The sequence below is a fragment of the Hydra vulgaris genome, chromosome 02 (assembly GCF_038396675.1).
Source record: "Hydra vulgaris chromosome 02, alternate assembly HydraT2T_AEP".
Lineage (NCBI taxonomy): Eukaryota > Metazoa > Cnidaria > Hydrozoa > Anthoathecata > Hydridae > Hydra > Hydra vulgaris.
This window is the reverse complement of record NC_088921.1, coordinates 6,637,501-6,658,134: the sequence shown is the minus strand read 5'-3', so window position 1 is coordinate 6,658,134 and position 20,634 is coordinate 6,637,501. Positions and strand designations below refer to the sequence as shown.

General features: G+C 25.9%; 1 protein-coding gene and 1 long non-coding RNA gene across 4 annotated transcripts in view; one reads left to right on the top strand and one right to left on the bottom strand.

Annotated features, from left to right (window-relative positions):
* Window positions 1–1,306: 1,306 nt before the first annotated feature.
* On the top strand, window positions 1,307–7,534 carry LOC136076683 (uncharacterized). 2 transcript variants are annotated; one of them, XM_065790014.1, is made up of 6 exons: window positions 1,307–5,179; window positions 5,382–5,753; window positions 5,833–6,021; window positions 6,465–6,601; window positions 6,698–6,777; window positions 7,153–7,534. In XM_065790014.1, the coding sequence occupies exon 1, from the start codon at window positions 1,800–1,802 to the stop codon at window positions 3,207–3,209; it is 1,410 nt and encodes a 469-aa protein (XP_065646086.1). In that variant the 5' UTR covers window positions 1,307–1,799; the 3' UTR covers window positions 3,210–5,179; window positions 5,382–5,753; window positions 5,833–6,021; window positions 6,465–6,601; window positions 6,698–6,777; window positions 7,153–7,534. The 2 variants fall into 2 exon arrangements, with proteins under 2 accessions (XP_065646086.1, XP_065646085.1); XM_065790013.1 differs by having other exon boundaries at window positions 6,465–6,623; window positions 7,153–7,533.
* Window positions 7,535–10,550: 3,016 nt separating this feature from the next.
* LOC136076682 (uncharacterized) overlaps window positions 10,551–20,634 on the bottom strand; it is an 18,363-nt gene continuing 8,279 nt past the window's right edge. Inside the window, exon 4 of one of the 2 annotated variants that reach the window (XR_010636482.1) lies at window positions 10,551–11,080. This is a non-coding gene — a long non-coding RNA (uncharacterized LOC136076682). Of the gene's footprint in view, window positions 11,081–13,338; window positions 13,509–20,634 lie in introns of those variants that run through there. The other variant, XR_010636481.1, reaches the window with a different exon arrangement.

The following is a 20,634-nucleotide window of genomic DNA, read 5'->3' as shown; positions in this document are numbered from 1 at the left end:
TATATATATATATATATATATGTATATATATATATATATATATATATATATATATATATATATATATATATATATATACCTATATATATATATATATATATATATATATATATATATATATATATATATATATATATATATATATATATATATATATATATATATATATATATATATATATATATATATATATATATATATATATATATATATATATATATATATATATATATATATATATATATATATATATATATATATATAAAAGTAACAATAAAATCATCTTTTTAATAATCAATACTAAAAAATTTTTTTTTAAAAGACTAATTTAATAAAATAATAACGCTGATTTAACCATTAACTTTTTACAATTACATAATAATAACATAAACAGTTGGTAAAAATTTTTTAGCATGCACCAAAAGTAGGTTTTTGTTGGTTTTGAATTGTTTTCCGTTTGCGCGTAAGCATAAATAACTTTCCAGGTCCGCAGTTTAAACAATTTTCCCAACCTTTTTTTGGTGCATGCTAAAAATCGCTACCCAGCAATTTCAGTCATTTCGGGCGGTCAGTGACCGTTGACCGCCCGTTATTTTTTACGCTGTATATATATATATATATATATATATATATATATATATATATATATATATATATATATATATATATATATATATATATATATATATATATATATATATATAGTATATATATATATTTATATATATATATATATATATATATATATATATATATATATATATATATATATATATATATATATATATATATATATATATATATATATATATATATATATATATATATATATATATATATATATATATATATATATATATATATATAAAAGTAACAATAAAATCATCTTTTTAATAATCAATACTAAAAAATTTTTTTTAAAAGACTAATTTAATAAAATAATAACGCTGATTTAACCATTAACTTTTTACAATTACATAATAATAACATAAACAGTTGGTAAAACTTTTTTAGCATGCACCAAAAGTAGGTTTTTGTTGTTTTTGAATTGTTTTCCGTTTGCGCGTAAGCATAAATAACTTTCCAGGTCCGCAGTTTAAACAATTTTCACAACCTACTTTTGGTGCATGCTAAAAATCGCTAACCAGCAATTTCAGTCATTTCGGGCGGTCAGTGACCGTTGACCGCCCGTTATTTTCCACGCTGTATATATATATATATATATATATATATATATATATATATATATATCTTTAAACCGTAATTTGCATATATTATATAAGTATAAAAATTGAAATTAAAAGTTAGATTAAAATTTAGTTTTTTACCTATTTTTTAGGCAAACATTAAACAATGGGATTTATTGGATTGTTGCAGTTGGGTAGATTCAATTGGGCTAACTAAATATAAAAAAGCTTTTAAAGGTATTCTATAATTTCTTGATATCATATTTTGCGACATGGAAAAATACATTTTTTTGCTCTATTTGCCACCATTCAACCATAAACCTCTCTAAGTTGCTGAGACATTTAACGGTTTACCACAGTCATGATTTTAACTTTAATGTAGAATGCTGTTATTTTAGTTGCAAAAAAACATTTTATAACATAAATAGCTTTCGTAAACATGTCTAGCGTTTTCATAAGAACTATGGTTTAAAACAAAAAGATAATGAATATAGCAAGTCTGTGGTTGGTAAAGCAGAATTAATTTTTAGTTGTGACACTTCTAAAGTAGTAGTTGATAGTCACTCTCTTTTTATAAAGATTGTGTCTGAATTGAAATATTGTGTTGGATTAATGTTTTTAAAATTGAGAGAAAAACATGTAGTTTCCAGCCAAGTTCACATAGAATTTGTATCTGATTTTAAAGAGCTGTTTCAAACCTTTTTGACATCATACAACGATGTCATCGAGAAGTGCTTACCAATGCCAATAGATGCTACACTTAAAAGTATTTTAGATAGTGACCTTCTGTGTGATGTCTTTTCTCATTTTATGAGTGAATATCAACTTGTTAAATTTTGTAAAAATACTCTTTCTATGGTTGAGCCGATAGAAATTAAAATTATTGATTCAAATAACAAAGTTCATAAATTTCATTATATAAGTTTAAAGCCTAATCTTGAAAAAATACTTTCAAATGAAGAGGTTTTCAATGAATTTGGTAATTATTTAGTTGAAATAGCAATTCCGGACACCAATAAAGACAATCTAAGTGATTTTCATGATGGAGAGATTTTTAAAAAACATCCTTTGTTTTCTATTGACCCAACTGTAATTCGTATTCATTTGTTCATAGATGAGTTTGAATCTGTTAATCCTCTAGGTTCCAAAATAGGCAAACACAAAATTTTTGGTATTTATTACACTATTGGAAATTTGCATCCACGCTATTGCTCTCAAATGTCTCAAGTTCATTTAGCTGCATTAGTTCGTTCTAATATTCTTAAGAAAACGTCTTATTCTGAAATTATGAAGCCATTAATTGATGAACTTACAGATTTGAGCAACAATGGAATTATTTTAAAAAATAACAATGTTACTCAATCACTTAAAGTTAGTCTTGCAACAGTTTCAGCTGACAACTTAGCAGCTCATGCACTAGCAGGTTTTCACTGTTGTTTTAGTTCGGATAGGATTTGTAGAACCTGTACGGTTCATTTTAAAACAATGAAGCTAAAAGAATATCATACTGACTGTTATTTAAGAACAGATGATAACTACAATCAACAGTTAAATGCAATAAATAAATTTCCTGTTAACAAATCTGTTTATGGAATAAATCAATCATGCTGCTTGGATAACCTACCATATTTTAAAGTTTTAGAAAGTTTTCCACCTGACATCCACCATGATTTCTTAAAAGGAATAGTTCTTATGGTTTTGAAACTAGTTATCCAAAAATTGATGTCACATAACGTTATTTCTCTTAAACAGCTTAATTTTGAAGTATGTAATTTTTCATTTGGATTTAATGATAAAAAAAGTAAACCAATGCCTCTAAGTGCATTAGTTTTGCCTGACAAGGGTCATATAGTTGGAAAAGCATCTGAATTGTGGTGTTTTTTTAGATGCCTGCCAATTATGATATTTGGTTACATATCCAGTTTTAATGATGATTGCCCTGCCTACTGGTTGGTATATCTTGAACTAAGAAATATAGCTGATATCATATTTTCACCAATAATTAAAAGAGATTCTCTATGATATTTAGCTCATGATTGCATCATTTGTTAATTCTTTCGTGGATATATGGCCAAAAAATTTTATTCCTAAAATGCACTACATGGTGCATTATCCCAGAAAAATTGAACTTTTTGGACCTTTGCGACATTTATGGTGCATGCAATTTGAAGCCAAGCACAACTACTTTAAGTGTCTTTCTCGTGTTGTTTCTAATTTTAAAAACATCACTTATACATTGTCAAAGCGCCATCAAATGCGCCAGTATTGTGAATTAAATTCTGTTGATTTTATGAGAATTGAGCAACATAATCAAAGAAATCTTATTATTATATCATTACCTTCATTACCTGAAGGTCTTTAAATAGACCTTACGCATAACTTTTTGCTTGATCAAAACACTCAAATATGGAAAGTGACAAATGTTTCAGTGAATCATTGTTCCTACCAAACTGGTGACTTTATTGTTTTTAACATTCTAGATGATGGTATTCCTATTTTTATGTCACTCAAGTATATCCTTAAAATTATAAGTTTATGGTTCTTGTGTTGTAAACTGTGTTCTTGTGAAAAATTTCTTTTTTATTCACATGCCTATAATTTGATTGAAATATCGTCTTGGGTTGTTATTCTTTCTCGACAAAAAGTATCGCATGAGCCCTTGGATGGATATTTAATGTCTGATGGACAACTTTTAGTTACTTTATGTAGTTTAGCAATAAAATAATAAATATACATTTGTATGCATTTGTTGTTAGTTTACCTGATTAAAACTCAACAAAATTTATTTTTAGATTTTCACTGAGTTCAATTAAAAGTGTTTTATCTGATTTTCATATAGTATAAATTGGTTTATACAAGATTTGGTACAATATAACACAATATAATGCAATATAAACACATTGTGCTAATTCTTTATCTATTTTATGATAAAAATATAGCATAGCAGAAATATAAAAATGTACCTTGATACATCCTTAGTGGTGTTAAACATATTAAATGTTAAACATTTATTCATATTTTTCAAACCTTTCATTTCAATTTGAACATGGTGAACATTCATTCAGTAAGGTTTTTTTTATTATATTATAATATTGTTATACAGGAGAAGATATTGATGGTTTGGTTATCAACGATATAGACAATTTCATGTTAAAGGGACTTATTCCTCCAATTAAAGACAGAATCGTTTCTAAGAAAGAATTGGCATCAAAGAACGTTATATGTGTAAGATCTTCATCGCCTACATTTAACTCTTGTAATGTAAGTTTTACAATGTCACCTGTTTGTGACATTGATGAGGCACCAACCATTTCTAAACCTTAGTAAGTTATGTTTATTTGTAAACATTTATAACTTTGTTTCTTTTCCCTTAAATGTTATCTTATTTAAAATGTTATATTATTAAACAAAAAAATAATTAAATTGAGCCAAGATTTTGTGTGTGCACACACAGGTTGTATAACATAAAAAGTTTGTGCATAATTGAAGACTTTAGTGCCAAAAGTACTAAAGTCACAAAAAAAAAGTTGAGAGAAAACATATTGTAATCGTTTTTTTGGATAGTCTTTTTGTTTTTAAAATATAAATTTATGAACAAAATCAATAAATAATAATCAGTAAATATAATATTTAAATAACTAATAAATGAATCATAATTTAATTAAATTTTTATCAATTTCCAAAAAAAAAAAGAACATATAACAATATTGATTGAAATATATTTTCTTTCAACTTTTTTTGTGTGACTTATTTTTGTGGCTTATTTTGTGTGACTTCTTTCAACTTTTTTTGTGTGACTTTTAGCACTAAGGTCTTCAATTTAATGTCTTAAACTTTATTTTTAGTATTCTGTCAGATAAACTAACATTGCCCCCTCTTCTCCTTGCTGCTGTGGAAAGAAAAGAAATTAACTTTAGTCTTCTAAAAAGATCAAAACTAAAGGAGTACATTATGGATTTTCTTTTTGATATCATGAAGCAACAGTATGGGTTGTAAGTATTTTCATTACTGTTTAAATTATAAGTTAAAATAGTATAATTTTCAAGTTTTTAAAGTAAGCATTATTTATCATCAGTATCAGAGTTAACGAAATGTTGCTATTTTATATTTCTTAACATATAACTATCTCTTCAATAATAATAAAAATTGAAATGAAATATTTTATTGTTTTTCACCAAAGTGAATGCTTTATAGATTTCCAAGTACAAGTAACTTTCATGAAATAGCAAATGAGCTTTTCCTAAGGTATCCTTCACTAAAACCTCATCACTGCAATGGCTCTTCGAGTATTTAACTGTATAATTAAAACTAATAATATCAATGATATTACAAAATTATATAGCTAAAGAACTTTTTCTTTTATTCTATTGTCAGGAACTTCTTGTGCATTAGTTGAAGGCAAAAATTAATCGAGCTAGACGCCCCCTTCTAAATGATGAGTAAGTTGCACAGTTTAAGATAAAGTACTCTAGAATTAATTCTGGTTGTAAGCGTATCTCTGATTTGCTGAATGAGTCTACTAATCTGTACTCAGCAAAACGTCACTGCCATCATTCAAGTGATAAGGTAAGCATAATTTCGCTGCATATATAATACATGTTTATATGAAAAAATTACTTACCATATTTTAATTATTATATTATAGAATGTGGACGATGGTATAACTCAAGATGTTATAAAAAGCATGGTTGATGAGTGTCAAAAACTGCGATCTGATAAAGAATTTTTGGCTCACCAGATTGTCTTGTCAATTAAGGCATTAAAATATACATGCCAAAATGAAAGAACTTTGGATGTCCTTAATAAATTCCCAGCACTTTACTATGAAAAAGTTGTAAGTGTTTTATTATTTATTTTATATCTATATTGCTCTGTTAATATTGTTAATATTCTTAAAACCGCAATGTTCATGATATAAGCAATAATTATCCCATTTAACGCAAATCCTGAAATAAATTTCATTTGTTATATTACTTTTATAAAGAAATATCCTTTAAATAAACATAAATTATATATAAAATACATAACAAAATTAAAATTATAATAAAACTAAATAAGACTATAAGTTGGATTTTTTTTTCTTTCTTGGCGTGGGAAAATTTGATAAATATTTCTGTGTTAATTCAATTTTTTTTAGTCTGTGCTATTATTTATACTGCTCTGGGGTACTGCTTCCCAAATTTTGTCTAGAATTGCCCCTGCAATGTTAGAGTGGGAGTAAATTTTTTTTTTCATTTATTTAGCGGCTTTGTGATGTCATTTTTGTTTTATTTTTAGCTTTTTGCAGAGCTATTACAAATAAAGAAAATAATAATAACTGCTTGTTATTATTGGGTAGAATGAAAGAGGGAATAAAGAAGTTGATAGATTTAAAAAAACCTTTGTTAGCTAGGTGGAAAACATTGTGCAATGAGGTACTGGATGAGATTAGTGATTGTAATAATTGTTAATTTAATATTAAAAGTATTTAATTGTTATTCGAATTTTGTAAATTATTTTTCTATTATTAGCAACAATGAAAAACCTTCATGCATTAATTCTTCCAAGCATTTTTTGTGACGAAGAAACACTTTTATTTACTATGACGCTAGTAAGTTTTGTTGATCAGTATATTCATTTTAATGAATGTATATCATTATCATCTAAATCGTTTTAATATTTATTTATTTGAATAAAAATTGATAGAAAAAATTCAGTTCACTTTTTATTATTTAAAAATTCAAACCATTAAAGTCAACTTTTTTATTTCATATACATTTTAATATTTTAAACATTTTTTTTATTCTAATTATTTGCATATATTAACATATATATATATATATATATATATATATATATATATATATATATATATATATATATATATATATATATATATATATATATATATATATATATATATAATTAAATAAAGTTAACTAATGCAATTTTCAATATTTGTTAATATTATGCTTCTCTTTATTAGGATCCAATCTATCCTACCCCAGCTCTGAAAATCGAGAAAGATGCTATAAATCCAACACGAATAAGTCTTGTAGTTGACGGGGTGACAATAAGCAATTCTGTTCCTGATATAACTTGTGGCTTGGGTCTTGTCATCTGTTCATATTATATTTTTGATATCGCATGTCCAAAGAAACTCCAAAAAACCTTGTCTTTTCTAGAACATTAAGTTTTCGAACGAAATAGTAAACTTCCTGACAACATTCAAAACATTGCTAGTTGTATGAACTTGTAATATAAATTATAAACTCAATAAAATACTAATGTTATTAATTTGTTTCAAAACCACTTTTTAAATCAAGTTTATTTATTGAACTCGCTTACAAACTTTTAGTTGTTTTTATAGATAATTTTTTTCTTTTTCAAATGATATATTAGTATATTAATATGTTCCATAGTACATAAATATTTTTATATAGAATACGATTTATATATAACACCATTTATTTATATAGTGTATATAAATACGTATCAAAAATATATATAAATATGGTAATAAATTAATAAACTTTAGTTTTTGTATTAAATTTTAATCTCTGGCCGAATATTCTGTAAAACAAAACTCATGAAGTTAAGTTTTGTAAAATAATCATAAATGCGAAAATTGCGTTTCGTGTGAAGCATTTTGACATAAAATATTACTTTTATCGCTATTGCCGAAAAACCAATTTTTGGTTTTACGGCTTGTCCCAATAAACGAACCAATTTTGATTATCCAGAAAACCAAATAGCGTCGGTTTTCTAGAAAACCAACTTAGTTTGATTATCTGAATATTCAAATTGGTTTTTCAGAAAACCAAAATAAATTGGTTTTCTACAAAACCAGAATAAATTGGTTTTCTAGATATTCAAATTTGGTTCGTTTATTGGGACAAGCCGTAAAACCAAATTTGGTCTTTTGAAAAACCGATTTTCGTAAGAGTGTAACTCTTTTAAATAAATGGTGGACAATTACAAATTCGAAAAATCAGTTTTCTAATAAATGTCTTGGAAATGCTGCTATTATTAATGATAAAAAGCTTGAGTTTTTTCGAGTTTTCTCTGAATGGTTAAATAAATGGAAAAACACCAAAATCCCAAATTTTGAGAAATATACATTATCTCCTCAAACATCATCAGCACTACAAAGAACTTTATTATGACAAGCTTCTTTAGAAGAAGAACTATAGAAAGATAATTATAATATTGACTGCTCGTTTTCAATGTGATCCGTTAGAAAAAAGATTTAGACAATACCGCCAAATAAGTGATGGCAGGTTTCTTGTCAGTTTGAAAGATGTTATCTATAATGAGAAGATAATCCAAATAAAAAGTTTAATAAAGGAAGGAATTCAAATACTCGAAAATGATATTAATGATGTTCAAGATACACAACATGCTAGATCCTTGATGGATCAGATCAAAGAAAGAGATTATGATTGTGTGATTTTATATGATGATTTGCATGAAGTTGCTACTTATTTTGCTGGTTTTGTAACCAAAAAACTGACCAAGAAGTTTAAAATATGTTGCATGTTGCTTTGAAGTCAACATTGTCAACAGGAGTTGAATGACTATAGTTATTTAAATAAATTGTCCAGAGGGGGGGGGGGGCTAACAACTCCATCACTAGCCCTTTTAGAATATGTCTGTGATAGTTTTGCTATGTTAGATCATGTATTTGATGTTATTTATCGATCTCAAATGCAACACCGTAAAGCAGCAAAGTTAGCTCTTCGCAGTAGAGAAAGTTACCAACCATTTTTATGTTTAAATCACCAAAATTGTGGAAAGGAAATTATACACACTATTATTTCAAATATTTATTTTAATAACATCAGAAAGAGAGTCAGTGATTCCATTGTTACAGATAACATTGTTGCCTTTAAAAAAAGACAGAGAAAAAAAATAAGAATCTTTTGTTTCACATTTTTAAACAGTTTGTGTAAAACTTTTTCTAATACTTTTAAAGCTTACTTTCGAGAATTTGTGCATTCTTATTTCTTGTACAGTCCTTTAATATCTTAAAAATTCAACTGACAAATATAACCCATGTCTTTCTATAATCATTTAAGTAATATAAGGAGGGTTATTCTATAATCAGTTAAGTAATATAATAACAGAGAGAGAGTTGCACCACGAATAACAACTAAAAAAAAATAAAAAAAAAACACACAAAAAATAAAAAAATGAGTAGCCTCCTCGACTGTAGTGGCCCCACTCGGGCCTTGGGGAAGTGAATAATCTAAATATATATATATATATATATATATATATATATATATATATATATATATATATATATATATATATATATATATATATATATATATATATATATATATATATATATATATATATATATATATAATTATGAAGGGTAATAAATGTTATGTTTTATTTTCAATAAAGACATTTATTAATCATGATTACTATTTATTACTGAAAAGTAACCTAAAAAGAAGCCTAAAATTTTACAAAGTTTAGTGAAGTATAGTATATACTTCAATTAAGTTAAAGCAAAATTTTTTATCCTGTGCCAGATTTATTTACTTGAAATTTATAGCTCAATAATTAAAATATTTTGAGAAAGATTGTCCATCCGAAAAAATGTGCGTTTTTCTAACTGGCCTTCTATTTTTTTCCGATTTAAGCAGAATAGGAGACCGTGTGTTTAAGAAGGCCATGTATATATATATATATATATATATATTTATATATATATATATATATATATATATATATATATATATATATATATATATATATATATATATATATATATATATATATATATATATATATATATATATATATATATATATATATATATATATTTTATTTCTTTATAATATCTATTACAATAAAATAAATGAAAGAAGAATGCATATAAATAAAAAGTTACAAATTTTGTTACATATAAAATAAGAGCGCGGAAATCAAAATAAGAGCGCAGAAGATCAGATGATCTTGTCATCAAGAACCACTTACAATCGCTATATGTTTAAAAGAATTTGCATAAAATAAATAAGGCAGTCAAATAAAGTTTATAAAACGAAAGTTAGAAGTAAAAACTGACGCTTTATATAAATACCTAAAATACAAGACTTGATAGGTATAAAATGTATAAATTAAATTAACAAGAAAAACAAAAATAAAATTAGCAAAACAAAGTTTAAATATACAAATATACAGTCAAATAAATATTTTTTTAGATAAGAATTCGTAAAAACATTATAGATAAATCAAAAGAATTAAATTAAAAAATATATAAGTATGTTTTCAATAGAGAGCATGATATTTTTTAATTTCCTTTTAAAGTTACAGTCTTGAGAATAATCAAAATGTTTCAAAACTATGATGTTCCATAAAAATGCCCCTTGAAAAGAAATACAAAACTTGCCTAAATTGGTTTTGAAAACTGGTTGAAGAAAAAAAATTATCATTTCATAAATTATATTTATTTTTTTCTTTTAAGGAATATAAATTGTGAAAAGAAATCGGAGCTGTACGAGTTTTACATTTAAGCATAAAACACAGTACATTAAAAATGTTTAGTTGAAATATATTTAAAATATTTATTTCAATAAAAGAAGTTTAGCATGTCAAAAACGGTCTTTAAAATTGTTAAGACGTGCAGCATGTTCCTGTTGGCGATGAAGAGGTTCTAATTTACTTTTATTGACACTTCTCCAAGCCGCATTCGCATAGTCTTTGTGGCAATGAATGAATGAGTGGTATAATTCAGATAAAATATGTTTATTTAATATGCTTTTTTCTTTATGTAATATACCTATACTTTTCGAAATTTTGCAGTTAATGTTTTTATTATGTTTTTTTTCCATGTGAAATTTTCATCAATTTAATTGGATTTAGGGGGAGCACCAAACCCTTGAACACTTACCGGGTCCCTAATAATATATAAAAAAGGTTTTTCAAAAGTATGTTGTGTTTAGATCTAAAAAAAAGCAAAATTATAAAAAAATTTCAAAAAAAACAAACATTTTATTAAAAAAAGTTCAAAAAAATTTAATAAAAAGGCTTGTGAGAACCAATGGATCCACTCGGAACTACGTCTTGTCGGATTTTTCTCGGTTTTTCGGAGTTTTGGAGTTCGAGAGAATTCGAGAAACTTCGACAGAACTTCGGCGAGGTTTTTAGAAAATATCAATTTTTACTCGTAAAATAATTAATTTCTTATTTTAATTCTACGCTGCTTTTACGATAGTTCTTGTTGTTTTTAAAATATAAGTGTTCTCTTTGTTCAATATCAACACTAATTTACATTGCAAAGCAATAAGTATGCACAGTGGGTCAGGTGATGGTGGTGGAAAAAACCTCAAAAAAAAAAGCTTATTCTATTCAAGACCATATAAAACATACTCGTAATTTTTCATTGTACTATTTCAAAAACTCTTTTGAGTATAATAGTATCTTTTTAATTATAGTATTTTTAAATCTACAAAAATCAGTTGCAGTATAATGAAATGTAATGCATATCTTTTTTTGTCAAAAAAGCAAGACATTTTTAATTTTTAAGCAAAGATATTGTAAACAGTAACCTTTAAAATATTATGCATATGTGATATATTAGTTAATGTATTTTAACTATTTAATAGTTTATCTTTATAAAAAAAAAATTTTAGTCAAGATCGTTATTTATATTATGTACAAAAACTGGTCTTAAAATAACGAGGTAAGTTTTAAACATATAATACTTTTAATTTCTACAAGTAGTGTCGTATATCGTATGATCAAAATAATTTTGTCCCCCGTAAGTCTAATATTCGGCCCACTGTGCATTGTGGCGAAACTGTTTAATAAAATGTTATCAGTGATAACATATAATAATAATTAATGTTTATATTAATACTTACCTATTAAAATAAATAACTTAATAACTTAAAATGTGATAACTTATCACAATTAACATAAAATTAAAAACAAATATCTGTGTCACAGTCAAATTGATAATTTTTCTTTTATAGAGAAAAATGGTTTCGGAAACGTGGAATTACTTTAATAAACGTGTAATTAATTGATAAAGTTGTGGTAAATGATAAGAAATACGTAGATTCCAAAAAATGCCATAAAAGAATTGCTTGTCGAGGAAGCAGCACAAATGGCCTAATTGGTCACGTCAAAAGTTAAAATTGCTGTCTGACTTATTGGAACTCATTGATGACGCTGCAGTTTACTTGGAAAAATCAAATACAACAATTGGAGTGTGACATCATTATGGAAACGTTAGTAAGGAAATTAAAGGTTGTAGAAACTGACAGCAGTTCTAATTTTGCAAAGGCGTTAATCTCCAGATACGAAAATTGTAAAAACATTATGTTGGTATCGTTGAATCGCTATTTGCACAGTCCCGATTTTTTTAAAAATAAAAACCACATATTTTTTAACGCTTCCAAAAAGATATTCAAGTTTATGCTGCAAAATTATACGATCAACTATTTGCATCAAAAGAAAATAGTCTTCAAACAAAATCATATGATCGCACTAAAAACAAACAAGAAGAACCATCACAATCGACATCTTTTTTTTGTCGAAATTCAAGAAGTTCTATATCAAAATCAATCAACAGCTAAAAAGCCAAAAAAAAGTCAAGACTTTCACCAATCAGTTAAAAGAATATAAAGTAAGTGGTGTGAAATCAATCAATCAATAATTTATTTCTGAATTAAGATTTTACATTCAAGGATGTTTACAAATAGTACATTTACTAATATAAAGTAAACACCTACTTATGTGAAATCAGAAGCAGCTTTGAAATTTAAACAAGCCATCCACAGAATTCAAACAACTTCCTTGGAAGCAGAAAGAGTTTTCTCCTCGTCTTCCAGATTTGTCACAAAGTATCGTAGTTCGCTTTCTGACGAAATGATAGGTGGTTTCATCTTTTTAAAATATTATTTGAAAAGATCTTCAGAATGAACACCTTTTTTTAACTTTTTTTCCTAGTTTTTACTATAGGTACCCCAATAAGTCTTTATTATAAAGAACCGCGGATGGGCATTTAACTGAAAGTTTACGCCTTCTTCCTAACCGATGCCGGTAAGTAAACCATTTATTAGACAAAACTTGTTTGATAAGGATTGTAATAAAAAAAAATATTTAAGTACTAAGAAATATAAAACTTTAAATTTATTATGAATTATAAATCAAAAAATTTATTATGAATTATAAATCAAAATATATAAAACTAAAAAAAATAAATACAAGAACAATGTTTAATTATTAACTGGATAGTTTAAATTTGTAATTTATAACAAAGTATTATCGAATCTCCGATTTTTTCTCGACTCCGAAGGAGTTTTTTCTCGATTTTGGATCCTATGGTAAGAACAAATAAAATGCTTTAAGAATATGAGCAGGTTTTTTTTAGAGAATAGGTGGCGGATGCCACAGCCTATATATATATATATATATATATATATATATATATATATATATATATATATATATATATATATATATATATATATATATATATATATATATATATATATATATATATATATATATATATATATATATATATATATATATATATACATACAATTATATATATATATATATATATATATATATATATATATATATATAATATATATATATATATATATATATATATATATATATATATATATATATATATATATGTATATGTATATGTATATATATATATATATATACATATATATATGTATAAATATATATATACATATATATATATATATATGTATGTATATATATATATATATATATATATATATATATATATATATATATATATTTGTATGTATATATATATGTATATGTATGTATATATTTATATGTATGTATGTATATATATATTTATGTATGTATATATTTATATATATGTATATATATATATATATATATATATGTATGTATATATATATATATAACCCTAACCCTGACGGAAAAAAACACATACTGAAACTTTTTAGTCCCTGTGTAATAAGGAAAAAAACACATCTAAACTTTTTACAGTATTTGTGTCAATAAGTTCACGACCCGGAGGTAATCCACTGTTGTAGTGTGGTAGCCCTCCTATCAAAAACTTGTTTTAAGAATTGTTTTTGGTTTATCAAAATGATTACAGAATTTCTACAAGAGAAAAATAGGCCAAAATTTGATGGCAGAGCAAGTGAATCAAGTAATCAGCTACATGAGTGGTGTAGGAATATATCAAAGTATCTGATGACCCTTGCAAATCGATTAAATCTACTCGAGCACAACAAAAATGAGAAGAGCAAAGAAATAGCAAAACTCCAAGTAGATTTAGAAACAGCAAAAAAAGTAGTAAATCCTTCAAACATCAGCAGCAATTGGGTTCAAATAATAAAACAAGATGCTAAAAATGCTAAAAAACCAGCTGACCAGCTTGCTATAGCAAATGCAACTATAAGTGAGTTAAATGAAAGAGAAGTGAAGAAAAAAGAACTAATAATCTATGGCATACCTGAATCCGAAAAGGAATTTTTAACAGATAGAAAAGCAGATGATAGCAAAAAAATCAAAGAGATATTTAATGTAATTGACAAAAGCAGTGTTTCACCAGTTTATGCAAGAAGACTAAAATCTAAAGATACAGCTAAACCAGGTTACAACTAATAACAGTTGAACTAAGTTGTGTTTCGTTAAGAAATCCTCTTCTTCTAGCAGCAAAAAATTTGAGAGAGAAAGAAGGTTACAATTCAATTTACATAAGTCCAGATTTAACTGAAGCACAAAGAAGTCTTGATTACGATTTAAGAAAGAAAAGAAACGAAGCAAACAGTACACTTGCTGAAGACTCGCCCTTTCGATATGGCATTCGTGGAAATCAGATCGTCGAAATTAAATCTCGACAGTACTAACTCAACAGAACCTTTTCAGCCATTATCTATAAACAGACTAAATGCTTTAAAATGTATGTATTTAAATGGGACCTCTTTAGAAAATAAATTTGATAAATTTAAGGTATAAGTAGACACTTACCGTCCACAAATCATAGCTGTCGGTGAAACATGGTTCAAAAGCATCTCGGTTGTAATTCTAAATGGCTATAATCTATATAGAAGCGACAGAAATGATGGGCGCAGAGGTGGTGGTGTGTGTCTATACATTACTGAAACTATTAAATCATTAGAGCTAAACGATGCTGTTTTTAACTTAAGTAAAATTGAACAAATCTGGGCTTCAGTGTACCTTGAAAACAATAAATATTTAGTTGGTTGTATCTACAGACCCAACGATTTTGTTGACATGAGCGACTTGGATTTGGTTTTTAAAAAGACTAAAGACTATATTGATATAAAAGGATACAAAGACTAACTTATTACAGGAGACTTTAATTTCTCGTCAATTGTATGGTCAAATGGATACATTACAAACATTAAAAATGAAAATGGTATCGAGCATAACTTTAGTGAAACTCTTACCAGAATCTATCTGTATCAACATGTTAATGTTCCGACATTTCAAATGTCAAATAATTCTGCCACTAACACTCTTGACCTAATCTTCACAACTCAGTCGGGAAGCATCTGCGCTATTGACCTAAGATCTATCCTTGGTAACATAAATAAAGGTAATTTGGTCATCTTTTTTGATTTTATTATTAAAAGTATGGTTAATAACTTATCGCACAGTTACTTAAAATTTAATTACAAAAAGGATAACACTAATAAAATTTCTGACTTTATTACAAATATTGATAGAGTAATGATGTTTGAAACTTTGTCTGATCAGGAAATGTATGACAATCTAATTCACTTTTCAAATGTATCATGTAATTAATTCATTCCAGTGCTTGACGTATTTCGAATAAAAAAGCAAATTGCTCCATGGATCAAAAATGATCTTAAAACTCTAATAAAAAAAAGCAAAATCTTAGATACCTGAATTGTGCTTGTAAATGGAGAGATCTTACTCTGTCTAAAGAGTACAAACTGACTTGCAAGTTAGTGAAAAAAGAAATTTAAATAGCTCGTCTTGCATATGAAAATGTTTTAGTTAAAAGATCCAAAACAAACCCGAAGTTTCTGTATAAATACCTGAACAGCCAACAACTACTCAAAGAATCAATCAGAGCATTAAAAACAACTAATGGTGATCTAACTTAAGAACCTAGAAAGATAGCTAATCTACTCAATAAATGTTTCCAAGATGTTTTCGTAATTGAAGAAGAAGGGGAACTTCCACATTTCACAGTTGAATTTAACGAGAATCATTCAAAGTTTGTTGATCTACAACCAAATGATATTAGCTACGAAATGATATTAGATAAACTTAAAAATCTTAATCAAAATAAAGCATGTGATCCTGATAATATGCATCCATTTCTTCTAAAAAACTGTGCAGAAGCATTTGCTATTCTTCTAACATCAATTATTAGGGCATCTTTAACTAATAGTCAGCTTCCAGTTCAATTTAAATCAGCGAATGTAACACCTCTATTCAAAAAAGGTGATAAGACTCTTCCCAGCAACTATCGTCCAGTTTCATTGACTTCTATTCCAAGTAAAATTATGGAAAGTATAATTAGAGCTAAAATGGAAGAGTACCTGTATAAAAATAATCTACTAACAAAAGCGCAACGTGGTTTCGTTAAAAAAAAATCATGTACCACCAAACTTTTAGAAAGCATAGACTACATTTCATCAAGCTTAGATGTTGGTATTCCAGTTGATGTTGGTATTCCAGTTAGATTTCGCTAAAGCCTTTGACACCGTTCCACACAAAAGACTGTTAGCCAAACTAAAAGCATACGGCTTTCTTGGTCTGATATTTAAATGGATCAAAGCCTTTATAGAAAACAAAAGACAAAGAGTTGTTCAAGGTGAAATCATTTCTGACTGGGTTAATATTTTTAGTGGTGTACGGCAAGGGTCTGTAATTGCAGCACTTTTATTTGCTTTATACATTAACGACCTTCGAAAAAAATGGCATAATGTAACCAAACTATATGCCAATGATACAAAAGTGCTTTCTCAATTATCTTCAGAACAATGCGCTACTAATCTTCAAAATGATCTAGATATTGCCTACAAATGGTCTCAAACTTGGCTTCTTTTATTTAACATATCAAAATGTGTAGTTAGGCATTATGGTTATAATAACAAAAACTATTTATATAATTTAAACAGTATTCAACTGAAAGAGTCAGATACAGAAAGAGATCTTGGAGTGCTTTTTAATGCAAATTTAAAATGGAAAAATCAAGTGATTAATGCTTCTAACAAAGCAAATCTAATGCTTGGTCGTATCAAAAAGTCATTTGCCTGTTTCGATTATAAATTACTTCGTCTGCTTTATGTTACTTTTATTCGCCCATTACTAGAGTTTGCAGTTCCGGTATGGTCTCCATATTATAAATCTGATTGTGACTATATCAAAAAAATCCAGCACAAAGCTACTAAACTAGTATCATCAATCAGAAATCTTTCCTATAAAAAAAGACTTAATGTAAAGAAAAATTTAACCTAACTACTCTAGTGGAAAGGAGACAAAGAGAAGATCTAATACAAATGTATAAAATTATGAATAATATTGACAAATTAGAAAAAAGCAATTGTTTTCCAATAGTTAATAATCATACGAGAGGTCACTGCTTTAAATATTTCAAGGAAATGACGAAACATAAGCACAGAGAAAACTTCTTTTTTAATCGAGTAGCAAATGTATGGAACTCTCTGCCAGAAAAAGTTGTTAATACGCCGTCTGTCAATAGCTTTAAAGCAACAATTGATTGATGGATAAGCAGCAATTGATCAAATCGGCTGTCAAAGTGTGCTTAATAGCACACTCACTGGCTCTGCCAGATACAGCGTTTTCTACTAACTAGTTAACTAACATATATATATATATATATATATATATATATATATATATATATATATATATATATATGTATATATATATATATATGTATATATATAAATATATATATATATATATATATATATATATATATATATATATATATATATATATATATATATATATATATATATATATATATATATATATATATGTATACCTACATATATATATATGTGTGTATATATATATTTATAGATGTATATGTATATATATATAATTATATATATAATATATATATATATATATATATATATATATACATATAATCATATATATATATATATATATATATATATATATATATATATATATATATATATATATATATATATATATTTATATATATATATATATATATGTACAAATATATATATAGATATATATATAAATATATATATATATATATATATATATATATATATATATATATATATATATATATATATATATATATATATATATATATATATATATATATATGTATAGCTAATATAAAATAATAAAATGAAATAACTATGCAAAAATGCTTTCTTTCTTTTATCTAATTTTTAAACCTAAAATTAGTTACTATCGAGCTCTGCTTGATTCTTACAGGAGAGCTCTTCTTAAAAGGCAGCTTTTAATCAATTTTGAAATTATATATTTTAAAAATATGTGGTTTTTTTTATGGTATTAAAATTCCCTCTGGTATTTTTTATAAATATAGTAAATGAAAGATCGATACCCATTTGAAAAAATAAGTTTTTACCGTAAACCCAGGGCAGGGACAGTTTTATGACGTCACACAGATGGCGCTGATTGTCTGAAACTCCGTTTTTGAGTTAGATTTTGAGACTTGATTATTGATTTAATTTTTTTTTAAATTTAGTCAAAACTCAGTATCTTGAGAACCAAAAAGAATATTTTGAAAAAAGTTTGGAATATTGATTCTAGTATGAATAATAACAACATGTTAAAAAACTAAAATTTTGAAGAAGGTCACTATAAATGCTCATGCCCTCACTTTTTTCTCCAGAGCCTTTTTTATTTCATTAGCAATGAATGAGATTTTTTCTTAAATCGAAAAATCGTCACAAATTCTGCCCAACTAATGACGACGATAAACAAAGGATCTTTTAATGTAAAAATTTATTTAAAAAGATTGTGGCTGTGTATTGTCAACTTTCCGAATTCCCAAAAATTAAATTTTAATTTGAGGTAAAAAAATACGAAGTAAAAGTAATGATATGACAGCACACAGCCTGCTTTGAGATAAATAGAACTATTTCTATTATACTGAATTCTTGTCTATTTACATCATATGGAGCTTATTTTCTTAGTTGAGAAACTGATGAACCAAAAAATTAATACCTTAGCAGTTTATTATTTACTAGACTGAAACTTAATTGAGATTTAGTGTTCAAATAAACTTTTTTTAAATTGTTTACATTAACTACAATTGCTGAAAGATAAGACAAAAGTTAAATTAATATTTAATGCTGTTTATAAGTTTTTTTAAAACCATCCTCCAGCCTTTTATCTCTACACAATGTTATCATTTTATGCTTACAGTGTAATTGTATTTACATCAAAATAATATGTTATGATACATTAGTGATATATAGTGATATATGGAATACATTAGTGATATATGGAATAAACATTTGAAAAGTATTGTACATCAGTAATATATGGCAATTGTACTATTAAAAAAGTAATATTTACAAAAATAGCATTCAGTAAATAGTATTTCCTTTATTTGAACTGAATTCCTGAATTTACTTTACTTTGATTAACATCATTTTTTATAAGCTCATAAAATCAGGTTAAGCATTAAGAGTTCAAATAAAAAGTTAAATAATTTGAAACAGTTTTTTTTATTGTTTTATAAATATATTAAGTTTATGATACTAAGCGATTGGTTTGAATTTCCAAATGTTTATTAAAACATCATTTTTTTAATCATAAACCGGCTGAACACTTGAGAGAAACGGGAAATTCTTAGCCCTTGCCTTGTCCTGCACGATAGTTGAGAACGATTGCTTCTCCCGACGAGCCCAATCTTCTAAATTATGCCCTTCTTATTCAAATTTTTCCCTCCCCTCGTCAAGGCCCTAGTCCGCCCCTGTATTTTATTATTATGCAAACTAATGTTTATCCTTTACAAGTATCATATGAAACTTTTATGATCATAAAAACGTTATAATTATTTCAAAGAACTAACAACATTATTTTAGACAATTTTGCATGTTGGAAATTCTCTATTAAATAAAGCTACATTTTCATTTCGAATAAATTAAATTTTTAGCTTTTCCAAATAAATATTGATCAATATAAAATAAAGTTATTAATAGACATTCGTTTTAAAATAGTTCCAGTACATAAAAACTACACTTATGATGTTTTGAAATCAAATATCATATTTTCAAGCTTTGCTATTTATTAACGTAAGTTGTAAACAAATAGCTAAACCGGCTTAGCTGTTTGCGTAAAATTTGAAATATACCACAATATACCAAAATATACACAACAGTACCGAAATATATATTGGTACCAAAATAAAATCGTTCCTATTAGGGCTCTACTA